This window comes from Apus apus, chromosome 2 (genome assembly GCF_020740795.1).
Source record: "Apus apus isolate bApuApu2 chromosome 2, bApuApu2.pri.cur, whole genome shotgun sequence".
Classification (NCBI taxonomy): Eukaryota; Metazoa; Chordata; class Aves; order Apodiformes; family Apodidae; genus Apus; species Apus apus.
This window is the reverse complement of record NC_067283.1, coordinates 152,594,810-152,608,057: the sequence shown is the minus strand read 5'-3', so window position 1 is coordinate 152,608,057 and position 13,248 is coordinate 152,594,810. Positions and strand designations below refer to the sequence as shown.

Here is a 13,248-nt window from a genome sequence, read left to right as displayed (position 1 = left end):
TTTCAGAGCCTATTGTTCTGTCAGGCTAAGTAAATCAGTGCATATTTATCTGTTCAGGATTTCTGTTTTGTGTTTTTTTTTGCTGTGGGTTTTTTTTTAATTGATTTACTGCAGTGGCTGATCAAACACTTCGACCTAAGTCACTGATAATACACCACACATAGTACAGTCTTTTTGCATGGAAAAATAACATTCCCACAGATTGTGCTTGTAGCATGATTCATAGGATCACAGGGGTTGGAAGGGACCTCTGAAGATCATTGAGTCCAAATCCCCTGCTGCAGCAGGAACACCCAGGGCAGATGACACAGGAACATGTCCAGACAGGTCTTGAAAGTCTCCAGAGAAGGAGACTCCACAACCTCTCTGGGCAGCCTGTGCCAGGGCTCTGTCACTCTCACAGCAAAGAAGTTTCTCCTCATGTTGAGCTGGAATTTCCTCTGTTGTCACTTGGTGCCATTTCTCCTCATCCTATCACAGGGCACCACTGAAAAGGGACTGGCCCATTCTTGACACTCACCCTTCAGATATTTCTAGACATTAATAGATCCCCTCTTATTCATTCTTGGAATCTAATACACTGGTTTCTTCATCAGCTTTTTATCTCCCCCTTATAGAAGTATTCCAGATTGTTGGAAATAGAGGAAGTAATTGTAAAGCTGCTCATGAGAAAGGACTCTACACAGGAATTAATTTATTTAAGATTAATTTGATTTTTACTCTAATTAGTATTGTGTAAGTAATGAACTTACTATATATTTAAAAATCTGATTTTGGATAATTTCTTAATTTATTAATGAGGAAATTTCTTCTGAGTGCTTACATCCACTTCAGGATACATTTACTGCAGGATACAGTTATTTGCATAGATCCATTCCCTGAGCAGATTAATTGTAGTAGTGTGAATACTTCTTTTTACTGTTAGTGTGACAAAGTTCTATCTTTGATTTAGTACTGATTTTCAGTTTCTTTGGTGAGAATGAGAGGAAGCAGCCATGCAAACTAGATGCAAATAATTGAAGTGATTAATTCTTTAGTCCACAAAGAGAGTGCTTGGAGAAGTTCTGCTGTGCACTCATGTCATCTCATGGGTAGAAATGAGTTGATTTTGCCTGATTTGTCCGTGATATCGAGTCTGTAGTAGAGAAGAATAGTGGGGTAATTCCTGTTGCTTTCCTTGATCCCAAAATGGGAATGTGCAGTGAAAAGGGAGACAGATTCCTCCTGCAGGTGCCCAGTGTCAGGGTGAGGAGTCAGGGAACATGTTGCAGCAATGGAAGACTTTCCTAATAAAAAGATCCCTTTTTCCAATCATGAGGGTGATCATAGAATCACAGACTGGTTTGGGTTGGAAGAGACCTTAATGATCATCCAGTTCCAACCCCCCTGCCATGGGCAGGGAGACCTCCCACCAGCCCAGGCTGCTCCAAGCCCCATCCAACCTGCCCTTCAACACTGCCAGGGATGGGGCAGCCACAGCTTCTCTGGGCAACCTGTTCCAGTGTCTCACCACCCTCACACTAAAGAATTTCTTCCTAATGTCTCCCCTCTTCCAGTTTTGATCCATTATCCCTTGTCCTCTCACTACAAGCCCTTGTCAAATGCCCTTCCCCTGCTTTCTTGGAGCCCCTTCAGGCACTGGAAGGTGCTCTTAGGTCTCCCTGGAGCCTTCTCTTCTCCAGGCTGAACAGCCCCAACATACACTGGAACTGCTTGCCCACAGAGGATGTGGAATATCCAGCTTTAGAAATCTTCAAAACTTGTGTTTATAGGTGAGTTAAAACCCTACATTGCCCTCAGAGTTTCCTGTTTTGAGCAATGGGCTGGGCAAGAGGATCTCTCACATTACCCTCCAGCTGAAATTGTTCTGATTTCCCAGTCTCCTCTGTGAGCTTTCCAGAATGTGAGAGTACTTATTACTTTATCCCAAGAACAAGCTCATTTGTTTGTATTTTAATAATTCAGTGCACTGTTTAATATTTTAAAATGTTTGGGTTTATTATTTACGTGCACCCAATGCCTGCAGTCCCCTGCCCCCTTGTTGTCTGATTCTCATTGTGTATCACATTCTTTCATATTCCTTAGTCTCATCGCATCATTTTCATAGCAAGTGTATCTTTTTCTGTCATTCAGTGGCAGATTCAGCTTATTTCTCCCACAAGTTTTTCCCTTCTGACTCAGTGTCTTCCCTTTGCAGTATGAGTGCTGGTTCAAGGTTGTTTCCAAAGACTGGCAGTTCTTTGAGTTCCCCATTGCTTGTTCCTTTGTTCTTTACCCTTTTTGTGGTTCACCATTCATCAACATTTAACTGTCCTGAACTTTGTGGTCTTATTTCTTTTTTCTAATGTTCCCTTTTCCTCATCTTTCAGTTTATTATTTGTTAACTGTTGAATGTATAAATGAATGCTGGAGGCATCGATCCAAACTTTTATCATGGTACTTTTCCTAATGTGTCTTCCTGTTTGTTATGGCTGAAAGTTGATTTTTTTGTTTGTTTTACTTTATTGTTCTCACAGCTCTCTGCCCCTCTTTGTTGTTTTTGCTGTTTATTCCCTGTCATGCATATTTATGTCCTGGGACTCTACTTAGATACCTGTTCTTCATGTGTGTCCCATTTCTGTGTTACTTTTCTGTCCTTTTCATGGTTTTGTCCTCATAGTTAGAAGGCTGATCCATTGAAAGGTGCAATAGTGTTTGTAAAATAACAAATAAAAATGTTTAATCATGGAATATGGAGCTGATGAGGTCCAACAACTGTGTATTTCAGTAAGTAGGAGACAGCACAGGGGTGATCAGACAAAGTCCTTTAATAAAACTTAGCACGTGCCTTAAATCAACAGAGTAAAAGAGACAAAAATGAGCCTAACTAGCTTGGACTGCAATGGATTAGACAGAATATTTTTGAGATCCTGGTTGTGGAGCCCAGGCTTACAGGAGATGGGATTTTCAGCTGTAAATAACTGTATCCACCCCTTCACTTTTTCTCCCAGGAATATTGATTTCTGTACAGACTGGTTCAAGGATGGGAGTGATCGATTCTGTCTCTTGCAGTGACTGAGCCTGTCTTCCCTTCAGGAAAAACTGGCCTTCAGATCTCAGTGCTTCGAAAGAAGCCCCAAATTCTGGGAAATCTCTGATGGATTTATGTTGCATCCTGGGATAAATGTTTAAAGCAGTAAATCATTGTACAGTCTAGTGAGATCTACTATTAAAATTAAACGCACGTGAAGATTCAGTGCGAAGAGTGTTAAGTCCTCTAAGATTTTAGCTGCTTTTCCCTCTCTGTTTCTCAAGTTTCATATTAAAGGCCAGAAAAACCCAACAAAACAACCTGAGACAATGTTATTTATTGAGTGAAAGCATTTCTTTTGCACTTACTGTAGAAAATATAACTGTGGTTCTAAGAAGGCTGCAGTATATACACAGTAGCACAAACTGTATTAAATAATATGGAGAAACTAAAAAATACTCACCCAAAACATGGGCTAATGTAGTTTATAGGATTAAAAGCTCATTATTATCTTCTGTTTGGAGTGTGTTTATTTGAAGACAATTTTAAATATGGTAATTTGATTAATGACGGTATAAAAATGGTGGTTACATTTTTTTGGTAAACTTCAAAACTTTACCATTAGCCAAGAGCCCTTTGCTGATGTTTAAAAATACCAGCTGCAATTCTGATAAATCTCTATAGTCAGTCCCATAACTTACCTGATGATCATTTAAGTTGTTTCCCTGAACTGCTCTTTAGTGAGTTCCCATCTTTGTAGTGTTTCTGCCATCTTGAGAGAACATTTACTTCCTAGACAAAATTTAATTGAAGCTGTATTGGGCAAGAATGCAGACAAAAAAGGTGAAGGGAAGAAAGATGAAAATGGTCATCTTTGGTGTTTTCTAAGCCTGCCTAGAGTGTCATTAGAAATAGTAAGGCAAAATTCCTTTTAAATAAATATTTGACAGCAAATTGTTTGGCAACATGGTATATAGTATGTTCAGTGTGAAAACTAACTTTGATGACAGTGTTCCTTTAAAACAAGAATGGCTGCATTTCAGGATAGGCAAGTAAAGCCTAAAAAACCCAGTTACATACTCATTTCATCCCCAAATGCTGCCATTGACATACGACTTGTTTTGTTTCTGTAAAACTAAATTGGTGTTTGAAGTGATTGAAAGACATGCTGTGATAATAGCCTGCATCTCTTCACTCTTAAGACAATTTAAATTGCTTTATAGGAATACAAGGAACTGTAAAATTGATTTTTGTGTGTGTGTTTCATATATTGCCTGGAGGAGACTTTGTGTAGGGGTAAGCTTTTCCTATAAGGTCAGAAAGAGCAATGAATACTAAGTAGTATTACTTGAAATAAGGTATAAGACTCAAGGGAAAAGAAATCTAACACTTCCTTTTATTTTTTATTGTGTTTGTAAAGGATATGACAGAACTTCAGCCTTGATTTGATTGTGACTGTTAATCTAAAAAAAGTTTCAGGCACCAGAGGGCAATGTTGGGCAAATATTGCTGAATTCTGCTATAATATTGAAAATGCCTTTCAGAGATTCTAGATATGTCATTGTCTTAAAAGACTTATTTGTGTGGGTTAAGTTTGAAGGGTTAAGTATCTTGATTTCAGTTTGTCTGGAACTCCAAAGCTACCTGAGCTTTATATTGGGTTTTCTTTTTTCCTATTTCGATGAGTTTCTGTTTTATTCATATCTTTACTTTAAAAACTTCAAAGTTTTACTGAATGGTAGAACTCTTATAATCAGAGACATGAATGCTGTATTCTCCTTCCTGTGATAATGTGCTTCAGGCTCTTTTATTTCTAGTCCAGGCATAGTATGTGCTTAGTGCAGGTGCTTTGGCATTTCCATTGCATTTGTTCTGTAGGAAAGCCCTTGGTTTCCATGTTTTTTGGTGTTAAAGAATAGACTGAGAATGCATTCTTAATGCATCCTAAGAAAAATTGTGCTGAGTACTTACTTTGCTTTAGCAGTTATCTGTGATCAACAGGCTGTGTTTGTGATCAGCATGATCCAAGGGTGTCATTTTGATACAAATTCAGGGGTTAGGGAGCAATCTCCACTGTATGTAGCATTTTTTTTCCCCTTCTCTACTGTTATTATATCGATTTAATACCAGCAATTTCTCTTACTAGTAGCTCTTCCTTCTAATCCAAGAGCACTTGCCCATTTCTGGTGATTGCACTCCAGAGGCATTTGTGTGCTTTTTTGTCTATTGCTGTCTATTTATCTTGATTTTTTTCTGGATTTGACTGTTAACATATCCTGAGTTTAAATCCTGTGACCAAGAAGATGCTTTCTCTAACAGCTGCCTTGTGATTGTTGCCTTTCCTGAGCCTTGGCCATTACCCTTTTAAAAAATATTACCATTGATTTATTTAATTTTTCTGAGTTAATTTCCCTATTATTTTTTCCCTGTGGTTGTGATCTTTAGTTTCTTCAGGGTTATTTGGCTTGGGTTCATTCCAGGCCTCAATTCCCTGCAATGAGGGAACTCATTGGTGTTATAGATCAAAACTCTCACTGCACTGTGAGGTTTTCACTGGCAATTTTGAGGTCAAATGGCAGCCCAGAGATATGCAAGCACAGCTACTTTAGATGCATTTATCTGGGATGTGCTGCTTCATCACCTCCCTTGAGGTTGTTTTTTTCCTGTTCAGCCTGCAGAAGAGAAGGCTCTGAGGAAACCTTATAGTGGCCTTTTAGTACTTGAAGGGGCTACAGGAAAGCTGGGGAAGGGCTTTTTACCAGGGCTTGTAGAGAAAGGACAAGGGTGAATGGATTAAAATTGGAAGAGGAGAGATTCAGGTGAGATGTGTGTGAGGCTGCTGAGACCCTGGCCCAGGTTGCCCAGGGAAGCTGTGGAAGCCCCATTCCTGGAAGTGTTGAAGGGCAGGTTGGATGGGGCTTGGAGCAGCCTGGGCTGGTGGGAGGTGTCCCTGCCCATGCAGGGGGTTGGAACTGGATGATCTTTAAAGCCCCATCTGAACCAAACCATTCTATGATTCTATGAATGGAAAAACAACAATTTGTTACAAGGTAAGTTCAGTGTAGTATAAGGAGTAAATCTGAATGGGAAAGGCCATCCAGTTTAACCACTTAATTAAGTTACCTAATCCCTTCTTAGAGACTATCACTGAGAGACATTCCAAAACTCACCAGATAAAAATACTGGGAGTGGTTAAGGTGGAGCTGGCTCTGCATTCAGAGTAGGGAGATGGGGTTCAATAATATTTAGCAGTCCCTATCAATTTGATTTACTTAGATTAGCTATAGCTGAGACTAAAGAAGAGGTTGGAGGGTTTGGTTTTTGTTGGTCATTGATTGTTTTAAAACTTGAAGTCCTTGAATGAAAGGATTTAGTTGAAGTGAATCCCACTAGAAGGATTAGTATTCAGTCACATGCAGTCAATTATGTTGCATCATATCAAAAATTAGTTTGTGTTGTGTAGTTATTGCAATAATTATTTTGATCTCCTTATTCTGCAATGCTGCAAGAAAGTATCATCAAGGGTGCAAACAAAGACTGCTCCAGCTCCCAGCTACATCAATGGACCTTCTGGAAAAGTAGTGACCAAGCTTGTGTTTCTGCAGTGAGAATCAAAAATCTGCAGTGAGGACCAAAAATCATCAGTGTTCTGACAGACTGGGTGGTGAATCTATGAGGAGAGAGAATTGGTTTTTATTTACTTTTTCTGTGGATTGTTTCTGATGGCTGAAGTCTCCAGGAGAAGCTGCAGGGAGACAAAAATTCAGTAGAAATGAGGGTTTGACACAGTCTTCTTATAACTCAACTTAAATGATAAAATGGAATTTAGTGCAGTATTAGGAAAGAAAAGCTCTCCAAAATACCATTCCATAGAGCAAGAATAGCTTTGATTGAATTAGGTGCTGCCTCAACAATGTCAAGTCTACAAAGAAGTAATTTCTAGAACTTAGCTTTTGGATATATTACAGTAATCTTGATGACTTCAGATCTTCAGTAGAAGATAAATCTTGCTTTCTTAAGCTTCTGGTGTCTTTAGGATTGTTAAAAATCTTAAGTGCAAAGCATTTAATGAGTTGTTATGGAGCATGCACATAAAAGATGGTTGGTTGTTAATTCTCCAGAAGACACCCTGCCTTCAGAGGAGAGAATTCAGTTCAGTTTTTGATTAGTGGTGGGTTGATTTTATTTAATATCTAGGAGCTGCTTGAAGAAGTCTTGGTTGATCCCAATGCAAACCAGGCCATTAAAACTTAATGTACATGACAAGTCAGGTTTCAGTCATTGGCTGGGTAATTCCAGTGGTTACACTTGCATTTATTTAAGTACTTGTTATGGGAATATCAATTTTCCTAATTTCTAATTGAGAATTGGGTACACAAGAGGGTTAGTCTGCCTTGTAGAGCTGATGTGAGCATTAGAGGTACATCATTCAAACCCCAGCTGGATTAAAAGCTGGCCAACAGAGGTGTTTTCAGAGGAAAGCAGTGCTGGTGTTCTGGCCCTGTGCAGATAAGGCTGCTGCTTCTTAGTCTCCTTGTTCAGTCTTCAGTCTCTTTGTGGTTTTCTGTGGCTGAAAGCATGAGTTTTGTCATCTGTCTTTACAAAAATAGTATCTACCTCTTTCACAGAGTTTTGAGTCCCTGTGAAGCTTCCTCATGGAGTTCAGGTTTAGTCTTGTACTTACTGCATTAATTGATGGAGATACTTCTATGGCATCCTTATTAAAAAATAAAAATCTATCCATATAGAAAAGCAGCTGGTAACTTAGACATCTGTTCTTCACAACATTATATTTCTTAGTTGCAACAGAATATTCTGTATTCAGGCATCTTCAGTTAATTAACTGGGTTTCAAACGCACCAAGATGTTTAGATTGGATAGAAAAGCAAGGCTTGCTCTTACTATCTGTAAATGCACCATTTTTTTTCTCCCCATAGATAAATATTTTCTGGCTAGGACTCCAATTAAAGCTAAGCAAGAGCCACTAGTGATGTTTGAGTTCCACAGTTCAAAATATAAGCAAATAGAGGTCACAGGTACAATAAACATAGGTATGAAACATCATCATGTAGATCGAATCAGTCATTCTTTTTCCTCTGCCTGGGTTTAAATTTGTATTAGTTTTCATACATTTTTTTCCACCTGAGATCCTGAAATATGTTTCACTGTTGAATACAAATCATGGCATAATTCTCAATGCATCCCTCAGTCACTGGAATGTAAAAATGAAAAGAGTTGCTATGAGCAAATTGGAATAAATCGTAAAAGATTGGAGTATCTTCCTGATCAGGAAAGGCTAAGAGAGCTGGGATTCTTTAGCCTGAAGAAGAGAAGGCTGAGAGGAGACCTTATTAATGCCCACAAGGAGGATGGAGCCAGACTCTTCAGTAGCTCCCAGTGACAGGATGAGGGGCAATGGGCACAAGCTGGAACAGGGGAAGTTCCGTTTAAATATGAGGAAAAACTTCTTTACAGTGAGGGTGACAGAGCCCTGGGACAGGCTGCCCAGGGAGGTTGTGGAATCTCCTTCTCTGGAGACATTCCAGACCCACCTGGATGCATTCCTGGGTAATGTGCTCTGGGCAATCCTGCTTTAGCAGTTGGACCAGATGATCTCTAGAGGTCCCTTCCAGCTCTGACCATTCTGTGATTCTGTGAAAGTTTGGGTGATATAATGCCAGGGATTAAAATCTAACTGATAAAAATGTAAGTGTATGTCATAAATGGACTTACCTGTGTCCTCTGACTTTTTCAGAGTCTCTTGACAACAGGAGTAGAATTTGAATCTCTTCCTGCAGCTCTTTCTCTACCTGCTGAATCTGGGCTCTATCCAGTGACTCTTGTTGGTGTTCCTCAAACCACTGGGCAGATCACTGTCAATGGTAAGGGGTGTCTTTAATCATTCTCTTCCTAGCAAAACAACCTTGTGTTTTATGTCTCTCTGGATTATATGTTTCTACAACACATTTTGAATTTCTGTACTTTATATATTTGCCATTCTGAATTCTTGGTATGTAAAATAAAACCAAACCAAAACAAAAAAATCTTGTTTTCTATAGTAGAGAAAAAACACAGCTTGAGAAATTTCTGTTTTAACAGTATTAATGAACACATATTTACAATATCTCACATATGAGAGGAAAAGGATAATGAATTCAAAGTCCCCTTTATTAATGCTTTCATTTGGAAAGCTTCTGAGGAGGATTACTTGAACTTTGTCATGAGAATGCAGAAGATAAATCTTGCAGTTTATTTTCCTTAAATATATAGTGTTGATGTAAGATTACAGAAATTTTTGCAGATTGTTTGTGTAGAAACAATTTAGTCAATGTGTGTAGGCTGCTGCAGTCGAGATAACATTTCATTTATAAGCCTAAATAGAATTGTGTTTGTAGTAAGTAAAGAGATTTAAAGAGCTTATGTAGAAGACAAACAGAACAGTCTCCTAGAAAAGGAGATCTGTGTGAAGATGATGGATTCAACAAGTAGTAGGACTGGGTCATCTTACCAACACGTAATTTCAAGTGCATGTTCTTGGAACACAGGGCTACAGGAAAGGAACCATTAACACCAACAGAAGAAAGGTTTGGAACTTGAAGAAACTGTTCTTACTGAGTTTTTCTTCAGTGCTTTTCTGCCTGCTCGTAAAACAATTCCTCGACTATTTCAATAAATACAGAACAGCATCAAAGCCTGCAGAACATCTGTGCTGTAGTTGTCTGCTTTAGCTTCACATACTAAATATATATTGAAAGTAGAGGAGTTGATTTCTGTATTTGGCATCTGTTTGTGTGTCAATATATGAAATTTTCCTTCAGATATGGCTGGTATATATTGCCTGGTGAGGAACTGGTGTGGAGAGATTTCCTACTAAACTGAACTTTTGGAGGACAAGCTGTGGTCTTTTATAGCAGGTGTCTATGTATGCATGTGCCATATATATATTTTTTTTTTATTATTATTTTTTTTTTCCTGATTTATTTCCTTTAGGTTTCTTTTTCCCTTAGCTTTTAGATACAGCTGAGACTTGTTCATATAAACTTTCTTTGGAGGAAACATGGAGCTGTTAACATATGTTGAAGGGTAACAGGTTTTATGTGCACCAGTGGATTAGGTGATGTGGTGTAAAATGGTGGTCTCTATTGTATGACTTGTGATGTTGATCTTGTGAAGGTTCTGCAGAACTTACCGTAATGCATGGTATGTTCATGGATTATTATTATTTTTCACTTTACATGTCTCAGATGCAGACATACATGTGTTGCTTGTAAGTTGTCATGGACTTAATAACATTATTTAGTGGGTTTGAAAACCTTTTGCATATTTTATGGAAGATTCTCCTGTAGAGGAGGTGGTGGTTTGAAGAGCAGAAATATTGGCACGGTCTGACTAGTATCCTTAGTACTTTTGGACTTTCAGAAAGCAGAAAGATTCACAACATGTTGGTGTTTTCTTCTAAAAATCAGGTTACCATACTTCAGTTTTTGGAGTCTTCAGTGATTGCCTCCTGGACAATCTGCCAGGAGTGAAGACCAATGGCTGTTCTGTTGAAGTCATTCCAGCTTTGCCAAGGCTGCAGATCAGTACCTCCCTTCCAAGGTGGGAAACATCATTGTTATTCTATTTGCTCATATTTAAACATTACTTGCAGGCTGAATAAAAGCTCCTCTGTGTGTGTATATAATCAGTGCTTTAGTAAAACAAGACAAACTATAGCTGTGCTTTTTACTTTAGAATAGGAGTTCTTTTTACTGCTTGAAATCTTGGAGTTTAATGGAAAATATTTTTAGATTTAATTAACTGCGGGAGTGTAATGGCTATTTATTATTAACATAATACTTTTAAAAGAAAGACTGAATCCTTTAAGGGCTTATTGTTCATAAACTCTTGAAGAGGCACTCAATGGAACAGTGTAGGTTGGAAAGGGGGCCTCTGGTCCAGGATCTTGTACAAAGGAAGTCAACTTTGACAAGTGATATGACTTAAATGTTAGTTCAAGTTGCTCAGAACATGCTCTAGTTACATTTGAATTACCTCCATGGGTGGTGTTTCCATTACCTCTGTATCTGACCATTGATCCAGCCTGTCCAGACCCCTCTGCAGAGCTTTCCTACCCTCACACAGATCAACACTCCCACCCAACTTGATGTAATCTGCAGACTTGCTGAGGGTGCACTCATAAAGCTTGGTCTGGGTTGAGAATGACTCTAGCAGTATACATTTTTGTGATTATGTGCATTTATATCTGCTTGTGTATAAATTTAGATATATCATATATATAGTATATAAAAATATTACATTACTGAGTGAAGCAATCCTAATGCAGAAGCTCACATAGTAAGAAAATTGAGGGAAGAAAATGACAAATTTAAAAATAAAATGGGAGAAGACTTCTCACATGAAAAATGTCAGTTATTTCCACAAGAAGTTTCATGCCACTGTGCCAGACAAAGGGTTTCCTTCTTGATGAGTATTTCTAATGTCCCGAGATAATTGTGCTATACTGTTATGCTCAAAATCTTGTTTATGGTCAAAGAGGAAAAACACTTTATGCTTAAAATTTGCTATTTTGTATCTCAATGTTCCCACATGAGACTGTTACTAGTACAGAAGAAAGAAAAAAAGAGAGCTGAAAATATTCTGTACAGACGAAGACTCATTCTTAATAATACACTTAAAATCACTGGACACACTTCCTGTTTTCTACCTGTTTTCCTGATGTTCTGCTCACCCCTCCCACTGCTCCTCTGGGCCTAAGGTTGACCTTTTCTGTCACAGAATCCTCAGGGATCCTCTGAGATTCCTGAGTCTGAGGATACCAGGGAGCTCTCAGCATCTGGAGACATTCACCAAGAGGATTATGATGTTGATGGGCTGTTTTGTTTTGTTTTTTCCACTCTAGAAAACACTTGAAACCATTTTGGTTTGCTATCACAGTTTTACACTTTGTTCTTTCTTTGCTGAAGCTGAACAGAGGTAACAGAAATTGAGCAAATCAGGTGTAGCCAACAGGTCAGAATAAAAATGGCTGTGACAGTAAATCAAACCAGAGATGCAGGCAGGTCAGGACAAGTTCAGAGCAGACAGAATCAGATTGATTTGGGTTGGAAGGGACCTTTAAAGATCATCTAGTTCCAACCCCCTTCATGGGCAGGGACACCTCCCACCAGACCAGGTTGCTCCAAGCCCCATCCAACCTGCCCTTCAACACTGCCAGGGATGGGGCAGCCACAGCTTCCCTGGGCAACCTGGGACAGGGTCTCACCACCCTCACAGGAAGGAATTTCTTATGTCCAATCTGAACCTACCCTATTTTAGTTTAAAACTGTTGCCCCTTGTCCTGTCACTACAGACCTGAATAAAAAGTCCCTCCACCTTTCTTATAAGCTCCATTTAAGTATTGAAAGGCTGCAAGAAGGTCTCCTTAGAGCCCTCTCCAGGCTGAGCAACCCCAACTCTCTCAGCTTGTCTTTGTAGGAGAGGTGCTCCAACTTTCTGACCATTTTTGTGGCCTCATCTGGACCTGCTACAACAGCTCCGTGTCTTTCCCGTGCTGGGGCCTCCAGAGCTGGACACGTTACTCCAGGTCGAGTCTCACCAGGGTGGAGTAGAGGGGCAGAATCACCTCCCCTGACCTGCTGACCACTCTTCTTTCTGTTGCAGCCCAGGATAGAGTTGGCTTTCTTGCCTGCAAGCACACCTTGCTTTCTCATATATAGTTTTTCATCTACCAATATGCCCATGACAAGCCTCAGACCTGAGTTCTTGCAAGTTCAGAACAAAGCTGGTGACTATAAAGTACTTAAGCAAGAACTGAGATGCTTTTTAATTAAAGAAGCTGTTTTACAGAATAGAAATTGAAAGTTGAATAAGCTTGTGCTCAGGTTTCAGATGTCCATTTATGCAGTAGCTGAAAGTACCATTTGTTTGGTCTGTTAGTATGCAGTTCCTCTGTATTTTTGTCTAAATATGAGGGCAGAAAAGAAATTCCTTCTTCCCTGTCGCTCCAAATGCCCAAACCTCAGAGGACTGCAATGGTAATGATACATGACAGTAAATTTTAAATTATCAAAAACTACATGTTTTAAGTACTTGTTGTCATGGATGCATTCTGAATGACTAAAATCTGCTTCAGTTTGTGGAGGTTTCTTAACTTGTACTGAGGAAGGATAGGACAGGAAGGAGGGATAGCAGTAATACTTGCCAAAAGAATCTGCTGAACCTGGGTTTATCAACAG

The 13,248-nt window shown here is 39.1% G+C and overlaps 1 protein-coding gene across 2 annotated transcripts in view; it reads left to right on the top strand.

Annotated features, from left to right (window-relative positions):
• The window catches only part of TRAPPC9 (trafficking protein particle complex subunit 9), a 485,651-nt gene that overhangs the window by 59,162 nt on the left and 413,241 nt on the right, over positions 1-13,248 (top strand). For both annotated transcript variants that reach the window (XM_051612453.1, XM_051612451.1), the window contains 2 exons: positions 8,766-8,892; positions 10,477-10,609. In XM_051612453.1, coding sequence (XP_051468413.1) covers positions 8,766-8,892; positions 10,477-10,609 — 260 coding nt within the window. The remainder of the gene's footprint in view (positions 1-8,765; positions 8,893-10,476; positions 10,610-13,248) is intronic.